This window comes from Carcharhinus amblyrhynchos, chromosome 1, assembly GCF_965287045.1.
Source record: "Carcharhinus amblyrhynchos chromosome 1, sCarAmb.v2.hapA, whole genome shotgun sequence".
NCBI lineage: Eukaryota > Metazoa > Chordata > Chondrichthyes > Carcharhiniformes > Carcharhinidae > Carcharhinus > Carcharhinus amblyrhynchos.
The window spans coordinates 6974750-6997757 of NC_137324.1; the positions used below are offsets into that span (position 1 = coordinate 6974750).

Below are 23008 nucleotides of genomic sequence, written 5' to 3' on the forward strand. Positions count from 1 at the left end.
CGCTGGTCACAGGCCTCCAGTTTGAAAAGCAACTCTCTACAACCACCCTCTGGCTTCTGTCATCAAGAAGTCTCACAACATCAGGTTAAAGTCCAACAACTTTATTTGATAGTAAACCCACTAGCTTTCGGGGTCTGCCCCTTTGTCAGGTGAGTCAGGTGTTGTGAGACTTCTTACTGTGTTTACCCCAGTCCAACGCCGGCATCTCCACATTCCGTCACCAAGCCAATTTTGTCTTCAATTGCCTACCTCATCCTGGATTCCATGAGATTTAACATAAGAAATAGGAGCAGGAGTAGGCCATCTAGCCCTTCGAGCCTGCCCCGCCATTCAATAAGATCATGGCTGATCTGAAGTGGATCAGTTCCACATTCCCGCTTTCTCCCCATAACCCTTAATTCCCTTGTCTGTCAAAAACCTATCTACCCGTGACTTAAATATATTCAGCGAGGTAGCCTCCACCACTTCAATGGGCAGAGAATTCCAGAGATTCACCACCCTTTGAGTGAAGAAGTTCCTCCTCAACTCCGTTCTAAACTGCCCCCCCCCCCTTGAGGCTGTGCCCTCTAGTCCTGCTATCCTTTCTAACCTCATACAACAACCTCCTTTCTGCACTCAATATCTGCCACATCCCTCTCCTTTGTGAATACTGATGCAAAGTCCTCATTAAGGACCTCACCCACTTCATCTGGCTCTGCACACAAATTCTCTTCATTGTCCTTGAGCAGACCTACCCTTTCCTTAGCCATCCTCTTCCTCCTTATATATGCATAAAAAGCTTTGGGATTTTCCTTCATCCTGCCTGCCAAGGACATTTTATGGCCACTTCTTGCTCTCCTAAGTCCCTGTTTAAGCACTTTAGTGCTGTCTTTGTATTCCAGAGCCTTATCTATTTTCAATTTCCTGAAGTTTATATATGCTTCCTTCTTCCCTTTCACTAAGCTCACAATCCCTCTTGTCATCCAGGGTTCCCGAAGCTTGCCATCTTTATCCTTCATTTTAACAGGGACGCACTTGTTCTGAATCGTTAACAACTGACTTTTAAAAGACTTCCATATATCGGATGTGGATTTACCCTCAAACAGCCAGTCCCAGTCTACATTCCTCACTCCTGCCTAATACTGGCGTAGCTAGCCTTCCCCCCGTTTTGTACTTTCACTCTGGGACTCCTTCTACCCTTGTGTAACTTACAGAATTGTGATCACTGTTCCCAAACTGGTCCCCCACTGAGACATCAATCACCTTCTGGGCTCATTTCCCAGAACCAGGTCTAAGATAGCTCCTTCCGAAGTTGGACAATTGCCTTCAGCACGCTTGGACACACTGAGCAAACTCTGCCCCATCCAAGCCCCCAGAACTAAAAGAATCCCAGTACATGTTCGGGAAGTTAATCTCGTCCATCACAACAACCCTGTTATTTTTACACCTTCCCATAATCTGTTGACGTATCAGCTCCTCCACCTCATGATGACTATTGAGAGGCCTGTAATACAACCCCAACAAGTGTGATTACACCCCTCCTCTTCCAGAGTTCTACCCACATGGCCTCACTACATGATCGCGCCAAGGTATCCTCCCTCTGTGTAGCTGTGACATTCTCCTCTTTTGTCACCCACTCTATCTCGCCTGAAGCATCTAAATCCTGGAATGCTAAATTGCCAGCCCTGCCCTTCTTTCATCCGAATCTCTGTGATTGCCACAACATCATATTTCCATGTGGTAATCCAAGCTTTAAATGAATCCACCTTACCTATGAAACTCTTTAAGTTTATCCACCTTCCCTGTCATACTCAGGTGTAGAAGTGTAGATGGAGTCAGTGGAGGTTGGTTGATGTGATGGATTGGGCAATGTTCACAACCCTTTGTGGTTCTTTGCAGTCTTGGGCAGAGCAGGAGCCCATACCAAGCTGTGATACAACCAGAAAGAATGCTTTCTACGGTGCATCTGTAAAAGTTGGTGAGAGTCGCAAGGTCATCTGGACCATGTTTGGGGCTGAAAATCAGCCTCTGTTTAAACATTGAGTCAAAGAGCAAAGAAAATTACAGGACGGGAATAAGTCCTTCAGCCCTCCAGGCCTGCACCGACCATGCTGCCTGACTAAACTAAAACCCCATACCCTTCTGGGGACCGTATCGCCCTATTCCCATCCTATTCATGTACTTGCCCAGATGCCCCTTAAAAGTCACTATCATATCTGCTTCCACTACCTCCCCAGGCAGCGAGTTCCAGGCACCCACCACCCTCTGTGTAAAAAACTTGCCTCGTATATCTCCTTTAAACCTTACCCCTCACACCTTAAACCTGTGCCCCCTAGTAATCGACTCTTTCACCCTGGGAAAAAGCTTCTGACTATCCACTCTTGTCCATGCCTTTCATAATCTTGTAGACTTCTATCAGGTCGTCCCTCAACCTCCCTCTTGGAAGTGAGAACAAATCAAGTTTCTCCAATCTCTCCTCATAGCTAATGCATAAGAACATAAGAAATAGGAGCAGGAGTAGGCCATCTAGCCCTTCGAGCCTGCCCCGCCATTCAATAAGATCATGGCTGATCTGAAGTGGATCAGTTCCACTTTCCCGCCCTCTCCCCATAACCCTTAATTCCCTTGGCTACCAAAAACCTATCTACCCGTGTCTTAAATATATTCAGCGAGGTAGCCTCCACCACGTCAACGGGCAGAGAATTCCAGAGATTCACCACCCTTTGAGTGAAGAAGTTGCTCCTCAACTCCGTTCTAAACCGCCCCCCCTTTATCTTGAGGATATGCCCCCTCGTCCTACTGTCCTTTCTGAGCGGGAAGAACCTCTCCACCTCTATCCTATCCATCCCATTCATCATCTTATACGTCTCAATGAGATCCCCCCTCATTCTTCTAAACTCTAACGAGTACAAGCCCAGTCTATTCAGCCTCTCCTCATAGCTCAACCCCCTCATCTCTGGTATCAGCCTCGTAAACCTCCTCTGCACTCCCTCCAAGGCCAAAATATCCTTGCGTAAGTGCGGCGACCAAAACTGCACACAGTACTCCAGCTGCGGCCTCACCAGTGCCCTGTACAGTTGCAGCAAGACCTCCCTACTTTTATATTCAATCCCCCTCGCTATGAAGGCCAGCATCCCATTCGCCTTCCTGACCACCTGCTGCACCTGTAGGCTGGGTTTTTGCGACTCATGCCCTCCATACCAGGCAACATCCTGGTAAATCTTTTCTGTATCCTCTCCAAAACCTCCACATCCTTCTGGTAGTGTGGCAACCAGAATTGAACAGTATGTTCCAAGTGCGGCCTAACTAAGGTTCTATAAAGCTGCAACATGACTTGCCAATATTTAAACTCAGTGCCCCGGCTGATGAAGGCAAGCATGTTGTATGCCTTTTTGACTACCTTCTCCATCTGCGTTGCCACTTTTAGTGACCTGTGTACCTGTACACCCAGATCCCTCTGCCTATCAATGCTCTTAAGGGTCCTGCCATTTACTGTATATTTCCTATCTGTATTAGACCTTCCAAAATGCATTACCTCACATTTGTCCTTATTGTTTTATTTCCATTGTAAAACTCTGTGTCTATTTTCATAATGAGAACTAGCTATGTAAACTTGTCTCTCGGTAATTATATCTTCCCACCAGTAGTAGCGCTGCAACGTGCTGATAGAAAGAGTGTGCCTACAGCAGGTCTGAAGTTAAACCTGTAGCCTTGGACCATCTTCTCTCTGTCTCTGTAGATGAACGAAGCCCCTCGCTCCGAGATGACGTGCTAATCGATATTGATGACAGACAGCCTCTGATTCCAGGCCAGGTAAGCTTCCAGTCTGAAACCACATGCCCGCCAGGAACGGGAGAAGTATTTACTACTCTCTGTCGAAGCTCTTTGCCTGTTTCCCATGAGGAATCCAGAAAGCGGCCTTTGAACTATCTGTGCTTTTTCTCTCTAGTGCAGGCCTGTCATCCTTTATCGGTTTCTCTTCATCGGTTAATCGGACGGGAATGATAAAGACAAATCTCTTGGAGCGCCATGCCATCTCTTAACCTTCATTGCCATCGTACTGTAATCAGCTTCGCCCTGTGCCTAATCTCTGCTGTGGTCAACATTGATCATTAACCCACTGTTACAGGAGAATTGGTGTCATTGGCGTATGAGTAAAGGAATGCCAAGCCATTGACCTTTATCCACAGGCGGGAGGCAGGGGGGGAACTTGCATTTCCACGTAAACCCTTCTTTGCAACCGTACTGACAGCCTTTGTTGTCCCATCAGGTTGACCCAGTCATGTAGTGACGAATGAATTGTGTTCAAGGCGGGATGTGGCAACCCTGCCTTGATGGCGTTTTGTGGAGGGGGGAGGCCCTTGTGTTTAAATCTTGCTGTTGCTTGGTGCACTAACCTTTCTAACAACTCCTTTTAATTTGCAGTTTGCAGGCTGCATGACCAGCTCAACTTTGAATAAATCCCCTTCTATGTCCAGCCTCCATGTACGTATGGCTTCATTTACATATCTTCAATGTCGTATCTTGGGCAGGTTTAATGGTCGGGATTTGCCCCGCTAAGCTTTTCTCAGCCCTTTGCGTTAACCACTGCTGCCACTTTCTTGTTGGAAACTCTGGCTGAAGACATAATCCCAGGAACAGACTGAAAGATTTCCATTTCATTTTTGTCTACAGTTGCTCAGAATATCAAGAACATTAATCACCCAGGCTGAGCTGTCCCTTTAGATGGCGGTGGTAGACTTCCTTCTTCTGTCATTGCAGTCTCTGTAGTGTAGATACCCTCACAGTGCAGTTAGCTAGGGAATTCCAGGATTTTATGGGCGGGATTCTCCAACCGCGCTTGCCCGAAAACCGGGAAATCCCACCTGAGGTCAACGGACCTTTCCAGGGCCAATCCCTTGCACGTGGTGGGCAGAATGGGAAAAGTTCCCCCCTTGAATGTCCAAATCAAGATGGAATGTAACGCAGAGGGGAGCTTGGAGGCGCCGCGTAGCTGTAGCCCATGTCCTTCTAGCTGGTGGAGGTTGCATGTTTGGGAGATGGAGTTCAGAGAGTTAAAGTCCTTTGGCATGAATTGTTATTCGGTGATGTAGAGATGCTAGCATTGGACTGGGGTAAACACAGTGAGAAGCCTCACAACACCAGGTTTAAGTCCAACCAGTTATTTGGTGTCAAACCATCTGGCTCCCATGTAACCATGTCTTTTGTGCTGGTTCTGTAAACTAGTGTCTGTGGTACTCAGTTAATACCTGTGAGCTAATGAGTTCACATTCCCCCATAGCAAGTTGGAAATTCCATAAATCTGGTGATTTATTGGTTAACACCAGGAGGCAAAGGGCATGTAAACAGTCACATTCTCGTAAACACTCCAACCAGTTGTCGAATTCACATGACTGCAGCTCCACAATAGCTGTTTAACTCTGCGTTAACCTAAGTTTACGCCTCAGGGTAACTGGTAACGGTGGCACAGTGGTTAGCACTGCCGTCTCACAGTGCCAGGGACTCGGGTTCGACTCCCGGCTCGGGTGACTGTCAGTGTGGAGTTTGCACACCCTCCCCGTGTCTGCGTGGGTTTCCTCCGGGTGCTCCGGTTTCCTCCCACAGTCCAAAGATGTGCGGGTTCAGTGGATTAGCCATGATAAATTATCAGGGGGACTAGATAAGGTAAATGCATGGGGTTATGGAGATAGGGCCTGGGTGGGATTGTGGTCGGTACAGACTCAGTGGGCTGAATGGCTTCCTGCTCCACTGTAGGGGTGCTATGATATTTTAGGCAATAAACAACATTTCCAAAGGAAAGATTGAACCAATTCCACCGGTTTAAATATTCCCTGAGTCTTTATTTCCTCGAGACCAGAAGTTGCGCCGTGCATCTTAAATATTCTTTCATTTGAAGCTTGTGGTGAAGTATGTTTGAAATGTATTTATAGTGAAAATGTCCTGTTACAAGGACGTAAATTGGACAACACGAGAGGGCTGTAGCAATCCGTGTTCAAAGACGTACTGAAATATTCCCAAATATTCCAGAGCTAGGGGATGATCGATTAAAACCTTTTAGATTCTGCCAGAATTTTTTGCCCATCTCTAATTGCCTTTGAGAAGACGGCGGTGAGCTGCCTGCTTGAATCGCTGTAGCCCACGTGGTGTAGGTAGACCCACAGTGCCGTTAGAGAGGGAGTCCCAGGATTTTGACCCAGTGGTAATGAAGGAACGACGATATATTTCCAAGTTAGGATGGTAGTGGCTTGGAGGGGGAACCTCCAGGTGATGGTGTTCCCAGGTGTTCCCGACCATGGGGCGGGCATTCCAGCAATAGAGTACAGAAGAGGCCCTTTGGCCCATCGAGTCTGCACTGACACACTAGAACTCCCACCTAATCCCATTTACCAGCACTTGGCCTTGAAATTGGAACTTGAGTTTGGTTTTTTTTTGGAGTGGGCGAGGAATAGATTCAGGTTTGCCCGGTTCCATCCTGAGCAGTGACTTTGTAACTTTAAGCGCGGAGTAAAACATTTAAAAAGGATGGACTACCAACCTCACAACAGCAAGTAGGGATGGGCAACAAACTCCGGCAACACTTTAATTGAAAGGAAGTCGATCCTATTCTATTTGTGAGGTGAATGTTTAATCGCTAATCCTCAGACTAACTGATGTTTTACTTTTGATTGCATCGTACTTTTTGCAGCATCAGGAGACAATGTGGGTGAGTTTGGCAGAATCATTAACAACCTATGTGGGTATCAGTTACTACCCGGTGTCTACATGGAAGCAGTAACCCTGTGAGGTTTGCACTGAAGGTTAGATTGGATAGACGGGTTAAAGAGACCTGAAAACTGGCTGGATAAATGTGATTAGAATTGTTTTGTCTGGTGGAGGGTAAATGGATTGTTAGAATCTCCGATTGACAAGCAGCAGCATTCGCTGCCACCGAATGTAGTTGAGACCAAAATGTTGCCTGATTTCAAAAAGTAATTAGTGATTTTTCTTGGGACGAAAGGGATCAAGGGATATGGGAGGAAGGGGGCGATCAGAAGAATTTGACGATCAAGATGAATGGGGGAGCAGGCTCGAAGGGCCAAGTGGCCTACTCCTGCTTCTAGTTTCTGTTTCTATGAATGAAACTCACTGCCGGGGGGAGCTAGTGGAAGCGGGTACAATAGTAGCTTCTAAGGGGTATCTTAATAACTACATGAATAGGATAGGAATAGAGGGATATGGTTCCTGAAGGGTTGGGGGGGCTTTAGTTAATTCAGGTAGCGTGCTCGGTGCAGGCTTGGAGGGCCGAAGGGCCTGTTCTGTAATTTCCTTTGTTCTTTGAAAGCAACTTGCTTTTACATGGGATCTTTAACAGAGCAAAATATTCCAAGGCGCTTTACAAAGGGGATGGTTGGGTGGGTTGGAAAGGGGGTGGGTGGATGGCTGGAGGGATGGGTGGGGAGGTTGTTGGCAGGGGTGGGGGGGGGCTGCGGGGGGGGGGTGATGGCAAGGGAGTGGGTGGAGGTGGGGGATGGGTGGGGAGGGTGGGGTGGCCAGTGAGGTGGTGGGGGTGGGGAAGGAGGGGATGGGTTGGGGGGATGGTGGGGAGGACCTTGGGGGGATGGTGGGGATAGGGGCTGTTGTGGGGGAGTGAGGAGTGGGTGGATGGTGGAAGGATGGGTGGGTGATGGACGGATGGGTGAGCGGGTGGTGAAAGGGTGAGTGGGTGGGTGGTGGAAGGGTGAGTGGGTGGGTGGTGGAAGGGTGAGTGGGTGGGTGGTGGAAGGGTGAGTGGGTGGGTGGTGGAAGAGTGAGTGGGTGAGTGGAAGGATGGGTGGGTGGGTGAGTGGTGGGTGAGGCGATGTATAGCTGTGTTATCACCAGCGTCAGCTCCACATTCTGATCATCTCAATTCCATGGCGGAAGAAGGAAAGAGTGATCTTATTTGACAGTAAATGCTTTTGCTATTTCCGACATTCAGCTAACCTGCCATGGATGATACTGTTTGTTCCCTCAGGAAGACGAGTTTGTGGATTGGTGGAGCAAGTTCTACGCATCAATGGGCGAGATCAACAAATGTGGGACTTACCTGAATAAAGGCTTTGACACGCTCCAGGTACTGTGTGCAATCCATACACTTCCTGGTATCATCAGTATTGGCCACAGTGAACAGCCTTGTTCTCTCAATTGTTCCAAAGATTATTAAGAACAGAGGCAGGCAGTTCAGCCCCTCAGTCACACTCTGCTAGCCCATTAGCTCAGGGCTGAATGGTATCTTAATTCCATTCTCCCTCCCTTCCTTTAACCAACAAAAAAATCACTCCAATTTTGTTTTGAAAATGTCAGTAAGCACAGCCTGAGAGGGGGTTCGAGATTTCCACCGCACTTTGTGTGGAAATCCATTCCCTCTCCAAAGTGCTGATTCACACTTGAAAAAAAATCCAGTTAAGAACATAAGAAATAGGAGCAGGAGTAGGCCATCTAGCCCTTCGAGCCTGCCCCGCCATTCAATAAGATCATGGCTGATCTGAAGTGGATCAGTTCCACTTTCCCGCCCTCTCCCCATAACCCTTAATTCCTTTGCCTACCAAAAACCTATCTACCCATGACTTAAATATATTTAGCGAGGCAGCCTCCACCACTTCAGCGGGCAGAGAATTCCAGAGATTCACCACCCTTTGAGTGAAGAACTTCCTCCTCAACTCCGTTCTAAACCGCCCCCCCCTTTATCTTGAGGCTGTGCCCTCTAGTCCTGAGCAGGAAGAATCTCTCTACCTCTACCCTATCCATCCCCTTCATTATCTTATATGTCTCTATAAGATCCCCCCTCATCCTTCTAAACTCTAACGAGTACAGACCCAGTCTATTCAGCCTCTCTTCATAGTTCAACCCCCTCATCTCCGGTATCAGCCTAGTGAACCTCCTCTGCACTCCCTCCAAGGCCAAAATATCTTTGCGCAAGTGCAGCGACCAAAACTGCACACAGTACTCCAGCTGCGGCCTCACCAGTGCCCTGTACAGTTGCAGCAAGACCTCCCTGCTTTTATATTCAATCCCCCTCGCTATGAAGGCCAGCATCCCATTTGCCTTCCTGACCACCTGCTGCACCTGCAGGCTGGGTTTTTGCGACTCATGCACAAGGACCCCCAGATCCCTCTGCACCGTAGCATGCTGCAGCTTAACTCTTCCATGTTCTTCACTTGATCTTCATTGGATTAATTTATCCACTGCATCTGCCTTGAGTTTGTCCACTCACTCAACTTGACTAAATCATCCTGAATCCTCCTCACTATTCCCATCAAGTGTTGTGTCATCAGCAAACTTGGAAATATTACATTTGGTTCCGTTTTGCGAATCATTGTTGTATATTGTGAATAGCTAGGGTCCAAGCACTGATTTGATTTATTATTGTTACACATATATAGTGAAAAGTATCGTTCCTTGCGCACGATACACACAAAGCATACTGTTCATAGAGAAGGAAGGGAGCGGGTGCAGAATATAGTGTTACAGTCATAACTAGGATGTAGAGAAAGATCAACTTAGTGCGAGGTAAGTCCATTCAAAAGTCTGATCTCAGCAGGGAAGAAGCTGTTCTTGAGTTGGTTGGTATGTGTTCTCAGACTTGTGTATCTTTTTCCCAATGGAAGAAGGTGGAAGAGAGAAGGTCCGGGGTGCGTGGGGTCCTTAATTACACTGGCTGCTTTGCCAAGGCAGTGGAAAGTGTAGACAGAGTCAATGGATGGGAGGCTGGTTTGCGTGATGGATTGTGGCTGAATGCTCTCCTTCTGTGCTGGAACTGTTCTGTGATCTTACAATTATTCCATGTTCTGCTGGGCTCCTCAGTAGACAGTGAAGGACTTTCACACCTTGCCATCCTAATGTTCCACAGGTCTACAATGTTGAGCTGGAGAAAGTTGAGGAGTTTGAAGGGTTAACAGATTTCTGCCGTACCTTCACTCTGCACCGTGGGAAGACTCAGGGTGAAGATGAGGATCCTTCAGTGGTGGGAGAATTCAAGGTAAGGGAACAAGGTGCGGTGTCACCCAGATTTGATGTTGCTCAGCATTTGGAATTGGATTTTGGAGAGGTTAATCCAATGGAACGAAAGAGGCAGAGGAAAAGCTTCACCAACAATCCAATAATTAATGGTATCAATCGGTGCATCTCTGAGATACCCTCATAGGACAATGTCAACCTCAGTTCCTGCTTAATGCTGAAGATAAGCAGAAAGTACCTTTGAAACCAACTGATAAAGGAGATCCAGCCAAGGGCCTCTGCTTCTGAGCCTCCTGACTTGTACGGATGTTCAGTTGTAGGATGTGTGTGTTTTGCCAGGAAACTGGAAGTTAGACATTATCACATCTGCTGTCACGAAGGGGAGAAGGAGAAAATATGTAACCATTGAGTCGACCCTCTTAAACTCCGACTGAGTATGCTAGTAATGTCCGCTCTGCTGCAATGCAGGGAGAAGTCTCACAACAGCAGGTTAAAGTCCAACCCCGAAAGCTTGTGGGTTTACTATCAAATAAACTGGTTGGACTTTAACCTGCTGTTGTGAGACTTCTTATTGTGTTTACCCCAGTCTAACGCTGGCATCTCCATGCAACACAGGGACTCAGAGAATCATTGAATCCCAACGGTGCGGAAAGAGGCCATTGGGTCCATCAAACCTGCACCAACAACAATCCCACCCAAGCCCTATCCCCATAACCCCACGTATTTACCCTGCTAATTCCCCCGACACTAAGGGGCAATTTAGCATTTAGCAATCAGCATAACCTGTGCATGTTTAGAGTGTGGGAGAAAACCGGAGCAGCCAAAGAAAATTCCGTCACCCCGTGCATTTACCCTGCTAATCCCCCTAACCTACACATCTCTGGACACTGTGGGGCAATTTAGCACGGCCAATCCGCCTAGCCCGCACAGCTTTGGAGTATGGGAAAAAAGCAGAGCACCCGGAGGAAACCCATGCAGACACGGGGAGAACATGCAAACTCCACATAGGCAAGCCTGAAATCGAACCCAGATCCCTGGCGCTATGAGGTAGCAGTGCTAACCACTGTGGCACCATGCCGCCCTTACTGCAGAGCAAGATCCCACCAACCTAACAGCACTTTGAGTTAAGTCCACTAATGGATCATGCAACTGGGAATTTCTGGGATTGGAGTTCTACACTGGACAACACGCTAACCAATTGAATTGATTGTACAATGTGTTGTTATGATGGCCCTAACTGAATGCTGTTGATGTTCTCCAGGGCAGTTTCAAGATCTATGCACTTCCTGATGACCCCTCTGTACCCAACCCACCTCGTCAGTTCCATGAACTCCCAGCCAGCGGACTCCAGGAGTGTCTAGTCAGGATTTATGTTGTCCGAGCCTTTGGGCTTCAGCCCAAGGATTCCAACGGGAAGGTCAGTGTGCCGTCGTGCATCCGTGAGTGAAAAGCTGTTATCTTGCCTCTGTTTCAAAAAGCTTTTTTTCACCCATCCATTAGTTTCACTTCCTTATGGGCACGAGAGCTCAGGCCCCCATGTAGTTAGATTCACAAAAAAAGGTTTGCAACGCATTTCACCATCTAAAGTGTTCTCAACTCAAGCAGTTCCTCGCCACTGAAGGACTTCTGTTCAGTTTTTAAAGTTTATTTATTCGTGTCACAAGTAGGCTTACATTAACACGGCAATGAAGTTACTGCGAAAATCCCCCAGTCACCGCACTCCGGCGCCTGTTCGGGTTACACTGAGAGAGAATTTAGCACGGCCGGGAGGATAACAGGAGCACCCGGAGGAAACCCATGCAGACACGGGGAAAATGTGCAGACTCCACACAAACAGTGACCCAAAGGCTCTTTTTCCACTGAGGCTGGGGGAGAAAAAAAACCAGAGGGCGTGGGTTAAGGGTGAAAGGGGAAAAGTTTAAAGGGAATATTAGGGGGGGATTCGTCACACAGAGAGTGGTGGGAGTGTGGAATGAGCTGCCAGATAAAGTGGTAAATGTGGGCTCACTTTTAACATTTCAGAAAAACTTGGATGGGTTGATGGATGAGAGGGGTGTGGAGGGATATGGTTCAAATGCAGGTCAGTGGGACTAGGCAGAAAAATGGTTTGACACAGACAAGAAGGGCCAAAAGGCCTGTTTCTGAGCTGTAATTTTCTATGGTTTCTATGGTTTCAAAGCTGAGATATGAATCCCGGAACTAGGCCAGAACCTGGAAGGAGGCCATTTGGCTCATCGAGTCTGCACTGACCACAATCCCATCCAGGCCCCGCTACTGCAATCCCACACATTTACCCTGCTAATCCTTCTGACATTAGGGTAAATTTCGCACGGCCAGTCAACCTAACCAGCACATCTTTGAACTGTGGGAGGAAACGAGAGCACCCGGAGGAAACCCACGCAGACACGGGGAGAATATGCAAACTCCACACAGACAGTGACCCGAGGCCGGAATGGAACCTGGGTCCCTGGTGCTCTCAAAGAATTCTATTCTCCTTGGGAGTAATGCCTGAAAGACTGTTAGTTCCCATTGAAATGAGAGATAATTTGTCATTATTGCAGAGTTGGCAGCATTGCGTTAATATCACTCTTAATGCAGAGCTCTCGGCTAAAGCTTGGAGTCGTACCCCACCTTGGCAACTGGTGGAATTTAAACATTCAATCAATCAAATCTGGATTTCTTGCATGGGATGTGGACATCACTGGCAGGGTCAGCATTTATTGCCCATCCCTAGTTGCCCTCGAACTGAGTGGCTTGCTTGGTCCTTTCAGAGGGCAGTTGAGAGTCAACCACATTGCTGTGGATCTGGATTAACATGTAGGCCAGACTGGGTGAGATTTCCCAACAGTGATCCGTAAGATATAGGAGCAGAATTAGGCCATTCAGCCCATCGCGTCTGCTCCAGATGGGTTTTTATGATAATGGATGAATGTTCTCATGGTCACCATGACTGAAGTTAACTTTTTAATATTCCACATTTATTCATTGAATTTAAATTGCAGCAGTTGCTGTGGTGGGATTTGAACCCATATCCTCCAGAGGATCAGCCTGGGCCTCTGGATTATCGGTCCAGCGATGTTACCTCTACACCACCGTCTCCCCCGCAACTGAATTAATCTCAGTGATGACGACCACGAAGCTATCATCGATTGCTGTAAAAACCCATCTGGTTCAATAGCGTTCAAGGGAAGGAAATCTGCCGTCCTTACCCGGTCTGGCCTGCTTGTGACTCCAGACCCAATTGTGGTTGGTTCTTAAATGCCCAATGAAATGGCCTGGAAAGCCACTCAGTTCAAAAGACAATCGGGAATGAGCAGTAGACGCTGGCCCTGCCAGCAACGCCCAAATCCTATAAAGAATAAAAAAAGAGATTGTCATCTGAAGGAGTCTAATAATGCAGCACACCCTCAGTACTGCACTGCCAGCCTAGATTTGGTGCCCTGGGGTGAGACTTGAATCCATAATCCTTGGATATCAGAGACCTGTGCGCTCGCTGTGCCATAGGCGATTCTGACTCAGGTCTGAGGTAGTAGTGGAGACGGTGTTCATTTATCCTGGATTTATGATGGAGCCTTTTCACATTTCCAAAGACAGGAAATCCAGTCGTGTTGCCAATGCAGACACAGTGACCCGAAGCTGGAATCGAACCCGGGTCCCTGGCACTGTGCTGGGCCCACTCTCCTGATGCTCACCAAATAGGACAACCGTGTCAGCCAAGGAAACAATTCTCAAAACCACCCCCCTCCCCGCCCACTAGTATGTCCCTCCTATCATCAGGACTCACAGAGTCGCAGAGGTGTACAGCATGGAAACAGGCCCTTCGGCCCAACTTGTCCATGCTGCCTTTTTTTTAAACCCCTAAGCTAGTCCCCTAAACTAAGTTCAGCTTAGAGGGTCATTAGATTGGCTCCACTGGTCGGCGCAACATTGAGGGCCGAAGGGCCTGTACTGCGCTGTAATGTTCTATGTTCTATGTTGTAATCCCAATTGCCCACATTTGGCCCATATCCCTCTATACCCATTGTACCCATGTAACTGTCTAAATGTTTTTTAAAAGGCAGAATTGTACCTTCCCTGCTATTACCTCTGGCAGCTTGTTCCAGACACTCACCATCCTCTGTGTGATAGAATTTCCCCTTCGGACACTTTTGTATCTCTCCCCTCTCACCTTAAACCTCTGCCCTCTAGTTTTAGACTGCCCTACCTTTGGGGAAAAGATATTGAGTACCTAGCTGATCTGTGCCCCTCGTTATTTTTTTAGAACTCCACAAGATCACTCCTCGGCCCCCCCCTACGCCCCAGAGAAGAAAGTCCCAGTCTATCCAGCCTCCCCTTATAACTCAATCCATCGAGTCCCGGTAGCATCCTGGTAAATCTCTGCTGAGACTGAATAAGTTAACAACCTAAAGAAAAGCTCAGTTCCCCGCTCCAGAGTGCCGCTATTGGATAAGGCATACAAAAGTCTTGTTCTTTTTGTTGCCATGGAGACGGAATGATGAGTGAGGAGGGTGGGGTGGGTGGTGGGTGGGTGGGGGGGGGGGGTGGTGGTGGAGTGGGGAGAGAGGAAGGGAGGGTGGGAGAAGCGGAGTGGAGGGGCCTCCCTGGAAAAGGTCAGGGACTGAACAGGGAAAATTACTCAGGACACGTCAGGATGGAAAGAAATTCTCAGACGCACAGATAATGAGGCAACTGGAGGGAAAATAAATGAAAGCAAAAGTGTGGGCCAGCAGTCATGTACTCAGTATGTATTTATACGTACGGTAGTTGAAGCCAGTTCCCCAGTCCCCGGAGGTTCGAAAAAATAAGCAGCGTTTGAACAGAAAAAGTGTGTGAGGAGAAAATAGACTTGCATTAAATATGCAGCCCTTGAACAATCTCAGGGCATCCCGCAGACACTTTACAGCCAGTGAAGCACTTTGTGAAGAGAGTAGTCACCGTGGTAATGAGGGAAAACACAGCAGCTGACCTAAGCACAGCAAGATCCCACAAACGGTAAGCTGACGAGGACCAGATGTGGATTAAGGGGTGTTTATTTATTAGTGTCACAAGTAGTTTTACATTAGCGCTTGCATGCAGTCGCAGAGTCAAAGAGCTCGTTGACAGCTCGGAAACAGGCCCTTCGGCCCAACTTGTCCACGCCGCCCTTTCTACTGAACCGCCAAGAGGAAAATGAAGTTTGTTTATTAGTCACAAGTAAGGCTTACACCAACAATGCAATGGAGTTGCTGTGAAATTCCCCCAGTCGCCACACTTCCGGCGACTGTTTGAGTCTATGCATCTGACCCGCGCATCTGGGGGGGAGTCCGGAGCACCTGGGAGAAACCCACGCAGACATGGGGAGGAAGTGCAGACATTGACCCAAGCTGGGAATCGAACCCAGGTCCCTGGGGCTGTGAGGCAGCAGTGCTAACCACTGTGCCACTGTGCTGCCTAGTTCCAATTGCCTATATTTGGCCCATATCCCTCTATACCCATCTTACCCATGTAACAGTCTGAATGCTTTTTAAAAGATAACATTGTACCCGCCTCTACTACTACCTCTGGCAGCTTGTTCCAGACACTCACCACCCTCTGAGTGAAAAAAATTGCCCCTCTGGACACTTTTCTATCTCTCCCCTCTCACCTTAAACCTATGCCCTCGAGTTTAGACTCCACTACCTTTGGGAAAAGATGTTGACTCTCTAACGCCAGTGAAGTTACTGTGAAAATCCCCTAGTCGCTGCACTCTGGTTCAGGTTCACTGAGGGAGAATTCAACACGGCCAATGGGGAAACTGGAGTATCCAGAAGAAACCCATGCAGGCAGCGTGGAGAAACTCCGTACAGACAGTGACCCAAGCTGGGAATTGAACCTGGGTCCCTGGAGCTGTGAGGCAGCAGTGCTAACCACTGTGTCACCATGAGGTTGGGTAGCACTGTGCTGATCTGAGTAGGTAGTCTCAGTTTACCATCTTGTCAGAAGGCTAGCCCGTCCGACAGTGAGGCACTCCCTCAGCATTGGCATTGGGAGTGCCAGCCCGGGACTGGAGTGGGCTTTCCAAGTCATATCTTCACTGACTGGGCAAATGGGACTGCCACCAACTGGGTAGAGCCTTGTGCATCTTTTTATTCCCCCCGCTCTTTCTTTTGCAGTGTGATCCGTATGTGAAAGTTTCTGTGGGTAAGAAGTCAACCAGTGACCAGGATGACTACATCCCGTGTACTCTCGATCCGGAGTTTGGAAGGTATGGTTCCCTCATTCACTGAAAGGTTCGTCAGCGGACATTAGGTTGAGATCCAGTGGTACGATTCAGGGGCCGCCACTACTCATAAGAACATAAGAAATAGGAGCAGGAGTAGGCCATCTAGCCCCTCGAGCCTGCCCCGCCATTCAATAAGATCATGGCTGATCTGTTGTGGCTCAGTTCCACATTCCCGCCCTCTCCCCATAACCCTTAATCCCCTCGCTTATCAAAAACTCGGTGGCAATAGAACATAGAACACTACAGCACAATCAGGCCCTTTGGCCCACGAGTTGCGCCAATCATATCCCTACCTACCAGGCCTATCTATAACCCTCAATCCCATTAAATCCCATGTACTCATCCAGAAGTCTCTTAAAAGACCCCAGCGAGTTCGCCTCCACCATCACCGACGGCAGCCGATTCCACTCACTCTGAGTGAAAAACTTACCCCTGACATCTCCTCCCCAGCAATGGTGAATGCTGGCTATTTGACCATGTTGGGCATCACAAGCAAACCCAATTCCAGTTCCCAGCTGGATAGTGATGGAAGCAGGAGACCCACGCTATGACGCACCTCCTGTCCCAATGGTGAGGAGGCCAGGATTATTTCATAGAATTATAGACACCCTACAGTGCAGAAGGAGGCCATCCAGCCATCGAGTCTGCACCAGCAACAATCCCACCCAGACCCTATCCCTGGAACCCCACATCTTTACCCTGCTAACGTCGAACGCGCACATCCCGGGACACTAAGGGGCAATTTAGCATGGCCAATACACCTAACCCGCACATCTTTGGACTGTGGGAGTAAACCGGAGGAAACCCACGCAGACGTGGGGAGAATGCGCAAACTCCACACAGACAGTGACCCGCGCTGGGAATCGAACCCGGGTCCCCAGAGCTGTGAGGCAGCAGTGTTAACCACTGCGCTACCGTGCCGTCCCTTAGTCCAGACGGGGGAGGGGAGCGGCCGACACACTCTGGTCTGGGGTCTGGGTGACGTTCCAAGTGAATGCTGGTGCCGTTTCTCTGGGATTGTCGGGCAGACGGCGAGGTTTGGTTTTTTGACTCGAGAGCTGGAAGCCGTGTGAACCAGAACATGTGCGTTCCTGATTCCCGTTCCTCTGCGTATAAATCTTGACTTTCCTTTTCCCAAATCTGAAGAGTGTTTAAGATTCAGTGAATGCTGTGCCTCCCACACGTAGGATGTACCCCTTGGCTCCATTCTCCTACCCCTTGGCTGCACTGTACTAACTCCAGCCCCTGCCAACTTAAACATTCACAGACTCATAAGTTGGCTCGTAAAAGAGACTTGGGAATCTTAGGTTTGAAAGGCCTCGAACCAATGAGGCACCAACAGACTTATTTAATTATCATAACGGTTTGAAGGAATTTTTTGTTTGCCCATTCATTTCATTTTCGACATGGAAAGCACAAAACTATTTTTAAATGCTTTTGGATCTCATCAAGGTGGGAGCGTTACTGCGAAGCTGTTCTCCATTTCTTCCATTCATGGTTATCTGAGTCAATGTCAAACATTCCCAGAACGTACAGCACGGGGTTAGATACAGAGTAAAGCTCCCTCTACACTGTCCCCCATCAAACACTCCCAGGACAGGTACAGCACGGGGTTAGATACAGAGTAAAGCTCCCTCTACACTGTCCCCATCAAACACTCCCAGGACAGGTACAGCACAGGATTAGATACAGAGTAAAGCTCCCTCTACACTGTCCCCCATCAAACACTCCCAGGACAGGTACAGCACGGGGTTAGATACAGAGTAAAGCTCCCTCTACACTGTCCCCCATCAAACACTCCCAGGACAGGTACAGCACGGGGTTAGATACAGAGTAAAGCTCCCTCTACACTGTCCCCCATCAAACACTCCCAGGACAGGTACAGCACAGGATTAGATACAGAGTAAAGCTCCCTCTACACTGTCCCCCATCAAACACTCCCAGGACAGGTACAGCACGGGGTTAGATACAGAGTAAAGCTCCCTCTACAATGTCCCCATCAAACACTCCCAGGACAGGTACAGCACAGGATTAGATACAGAGTAAAGCTCCCTCTACACTGTCCCCCATCAAACACTCCCAGGACAGGTACAGCACGGGGTTAGATACAGAGTAAAGCTCCCTCTACACTGTCCCCCATCAAACACTCCCAGGACAGGTACAGCACGGGGCTAGATACAGAGTAAAGCTCCCTCTACACTGTCCCCCATCAAACACTCCCAGGACAGGTACAGCACGGGGTTAGATACAGAGTAAAGCTCCCTCTACACTGTCCCCATCAAACACTCCCAGGACAGGTACAGCACAGGGTTAGATACAGAGTAAAGCTCCCTCTACACTGTCCCCCATCAAACACTCCCAGGACAGGTACAGCACGGGGCTAGATACAGAGTAAAGCTCCCTCTACACTGTCCCCCATCAAACACTCCCAGTACAGGTACAGCACGGGGTTAGATACAGAGTAAAGCTCCCTCTACACTGTCCCCCATCAAACACTCCCAGGACAGGTACAGCACGGGGCTAGATACAGAGTAAAGCTCCCTCTACACTGTCCCCCATCAAACACTCCCAGGACAGGTACAGCACGGGGTTAGATACAGAGTAAAGCTCCCTCTACACTGTCCCCATCAAACACTCCCAGGACAGGTACAGCACGGGGTTAGATACAGAGTAAAGCTCCCTCTACACTGTCCCCATCAAACACTCCCAGGACAGGTACAGCACGGGGTTAGATACAGAGTAAAGCTCCCTCTACACTGTCCCCATCAAACACTCCCAGGACAGGTACAGCACGGGATTAGATACAGAGTAAAGCTCCCTCTACACTGCCTCAGGGTAATATTGCAAATTGTGACTCATGTTCTTACAGGATGTATGAGCTGACTGGAATCTTACCAATTGAGAAGGATCTGAAGATCACTCTTTACGACTATGATCTCCTCTCGAAGGATGAGAAAATTGGGGAAACAGTTATTGACTTGGAGAATCGCTTCCTGTCTCGGTTCGGAGGCTGTTGTGGGCTGCCACAAAGCTACTCCATGTAAGTTGTGTGCTACTGCGCTGTGTATTTTCACACTGTCCCCCTGAGGCTCTCCGTCCACCGCTGCATTGCGATATCGCCGGCAAATACAACAACTAATATCATCTTTAACACCATAAAGCAAGGTGCTGCAGAGGAAACAAATGGGAGACCAACTGTCAGCAAGGTGAAGGAGGAGACATTCAGAGTGGACAACCAAAAATCTTACCGAATCATTTAACACTGAGAACACAAGAACCCGGAGCAGGAATAGGCCATCTGACCCCTCGAGTCTTCAATAAGATCATAGCTGATCTTATCGAGGACTCAGCTCCACTTACCCACCCGCTCACCATGGGATGGATAGGATAGAGGTGGAGAGGCTCTTCCCGCTCAGAAAGGACAGTAGGACTAGGGGGCACAGCCTCAAGATAAAGGGGGGGCAGTTTAGAACGGAGTTGAGGAGGAACTTCTTCACTCAAAGGGTGGTGAATCTGTGGAATTCTCTGCCCGTTGAAGTGGTGGAGGCTGCCTCGCTAAATATATTTAAGACGCGGGTTGATGGGTTTTTGATAAGCGAGGGGATTAAGGGTTATGGGGAGAGGGCGGGAATGTGGAACTGAGCCACGACAGATCAGCCATGATCTTATTGAATGGCGGGGCAGGCTCGAAGGGCTAGATGGCCTACTCCTGCTCCTATTTCTTATGTTCTTATGTTCTTATTTTCTTATGTAACCCTTAATTCCTTTACTGTTCAAAAATGTATCTATTCTTGCCTTAAAAACATTCAATGAGGGAGCCTCAACTGCTTCACTGGGCAGGGAGTTCCACAGATTCACAACCCTTTGGGTGAAGAGGTTCCTCCTCAACTCAGTTCTAAATCTGCTCCCCCTTATTTTGAGGCTATGCCCCCAGTTCTAGTTTCACCCACCAGTGGAAACAACTTCCCTGCTTCTATCTTATCTATTCCCTTCATAATCTTATATGTTTCTATAAGATTCCCCCTCATTCTTCTGAATTGCAATGAGTATAACCCCAGTCTACTCAGTCTCTCCTCATAAGCCAACCCCCTCAACTCTGGAATCAACCTAGTGAATCTCCTCTGCGCCCCCTCCAGTGCCAGTATATCCTTTCTTAAGTAAGGAGACCAAAACTGTACACAGTACTCCAGATGTGGCCTCACCAGCATCTTATACAGCTGCAACATAACCTCACTCCATCCCTCTAGCAATGAAGGACATTTGCCTTCTTAATTACCTTCTGCACCTGCGAACCAACTCACTGAGATTCCTGCACTAGGACACCCAGATCCCTCTGCACAGCAGCATGCTGCAATTTTTTACCATTTGAATAATAGTCCATTTTGCTGTTATTCCTTCAAAAATTGATAACCTCACATCTACCAGCATTGCACTCCATCTGCCACACCCTTGCTTAGACTATCTATATCCCCTTTGCAGATTTTCAGCGTCCCCTGCACACTTTGCTGTCCCACTCATCTTAGTGTCATCTGCGAAATTTGACACACTACACTCGGTCCCCAACCCCAAATCATCTATGAGGCAGGCCATTCAGCCCATCATGCCCATACCACCCCTTTAATAAAACTACCCAATGACTCCCGTATAAATATATCCTGCCAACTTTCTGTCAGTGGATTCAATAAGATGGCTTCTGACTGAACACACACCTCAGGGTCACTGGAGGTTAGAGAAGACAAAATATAAAATATTTTCCAACCTTTCACCCTGGAAGTGAATTCCACAGTACCCGTGTGAAGAGGTTTCTCCTGCCCCCTGTTCTTATCTCTAGTATGTAAAACTTCTTGTTCGTAATGCTGCAACAACTGGATACTGTCTGCCTCTGACTACCCATTGAATGGTGCAGCAGACTCAGTGGGCTGAATGGCCTACTTCTGTTCCTATGTCTCATGATCTTATGACCATTCCATCCCCTGAGCCTACTCTGCCGTTCAAGATGTGGCTGATCTGACTGTGGCAACTCCGATAACCTTTAGCCTTGGTCCAACCTGGTGTTTATGAATCATGGGACGGTCTATGAGGTAATGTATTTTGGAAGGTCAAACACAGATAGGAAGTACACAGTAAATGGCAGAACATTGATAGGCAGAGGGAAAGTGGCAATGAACATAGAACATAGAACATTACAGCGCGGAACAGGCCCTTCGGCCCACAATGTTGCGCCGACCAGTCTTATTTTTAAAAAAAAACATTGACCCACTAATCTAAACCAATCCCTTTTCGTCCATAAACCTATCCACCAATCTCTTAAACGCCCCCAAACTAGGCGCATTTACAACTGCAGCAGGCAGGGCATTCCAGTCCCTCACCACCCTCTGGGTAAAGAACCTGCCCCTGACATCCGTCCTATAACTACCCCCCCTTAATTTAAAGCCATGCCCCCTCGTGCTAGCTTTCTCCATCCGAGGAAACAGGCTATCACCATCCACCCTATCTAAACCTCTAATCATCTTATATGTTTCTATAAGATCCCCTCTTAGCCGCCTTCTTTCCAGTGAAAACAACCCCAAATCCCTCAGTCTCTCCTCATAGGACCTCCCCTGCATACCAGGCAACATCCTGGTAAACCTCCTCTGCACCCTCTCCAAAGCCTCCACATCCTTCCTGTAATGTGGGGACCAGAACTGCACACAGTACTCCAAGTGCGGCCGCACCAGAGTTGTGTACAGTTGCAACATGACGCTGCGACTCCTAAATTCAATCCCCCTACCAATAAACGCCAAGACACCGTACGCCTTCTTAACAACCTTATCTACTTGATTCCCAACTTTCAGGGATCTATGTACACATACACCTAGATCCCTCTGCTCCTCCACTCTATTCAAAGTCCTCCCGTTAGCCCTATACTCAACACATCTGTTATTCCTACCGAAATGGATTACCTCACACTTCTCCGCATTAAACTCCATCCGCCACCTCGCGGCCCAGCTCTGCAACCTGTCCAAGTCACCCTGCAAACTTCGACACCCTTCCTCACAATCTACCACACCTCCGACTTTGGTGTCATCAGCAAACTTACTAATCCACCCAACTATACCCTCATCCAGATCATTAATAAAGATTACAAACAGCAGTGGCCCCAAAACAGATCCCTGAGGCACACCACTCGTAACCGAACTCCATGATGAATAATTACCATCAACCACCACCCTCTGTCTCCTATCTGCTAACCAATTCCTGATCCAAGTACCTAAATTACCACCAATCCCATACATCTGCATTTTCTGCAGAAGCATACCACGGTGAACCTTATCAAACGCCTTACTAAAATCCATATATACCACGTCTACTGCCTTACCCCTATCCACCTCTTTGGTCACCTTCTCAAAGAACTCAATAAGGTTAGTAAGGCACAACCTTCCCGCTACAAAACCATGCTGACTATCTCTAATCAATTCATTACTCTCCAAATAACTATAAATCCTATCCCTAATAATTCTTTCTAAAACCTTGCCCACTACAGAAGTAAGACTCACTGGTCTATAATTCCCAGGGAAGTCTCTGTTCCCCTTCTTATACAATGGGACAACATTCGCTGTCCTCCAATCTTCCGGTACTATACCAGAGACCAACGACGACCTGAAGATCAGAGCCAGTGGCTCTGCAATCACCTCTCTTGCCTCCCATAGAATCCTAGGGTAAATCCCGTCTGGACCAGGGGACTTATCTATTTTCAACCCTTCTAGAATATCCAACACATCCTCTGTATCAACTGCAATACTTTCTATTTTACACCCCTTCACCCCAGTGACC

The 23008-nt window shown here is 48.1% G+C and overlaps 1 protein-coding gene across 5 annotated transcripts in view; it reads left to right on the top strand.

Annotated features, from left to right (window-relative positions):
• The window catches only part of dysf (dysferlin, limb girdle muscular dystrophy 2B (autosomal recessive)), a 284564-nt gene that overhangs the window by 232115 nt on the left and 29441 nt on the right, over window positions 1-23008 (top strand). For 3 of the 5 annotated variants that reach the window (XM_080191963.1, XM_080191788.1, XM_080191806.1), the window contains 7 exons: window positions 3719-3792; window positions 4405-4464; window positions 7973-8071; window positions 9848-9976; window positions 11216-11371; window positions 16086-16177; window positions 19065-19235. In XM_080191963.1, coding sequence (XP_080048089.1) covers window positions 3719-3792; window positions 4405-4464; window positions 7973-8071; window positions 9848-9976; window positions 11216-11371; window positions 16086-16177; window positions 19065-19235 — 781 coding nt within the window. Of the gene's footprint in view, window positions 1-3718; window positions 3793-4404; window positions 4465-6664; window positions 6683-7972; window positions 8072-9847; window positions 9977-11215; window positions 11372-16085; window positions 16178-19064; window positions 19236-23008 lie in introns of all 5 variants that reach the window. The other 2 variants (XM_080191726.1, XM_080191882.1) reach the window with 2 other exon arrangements.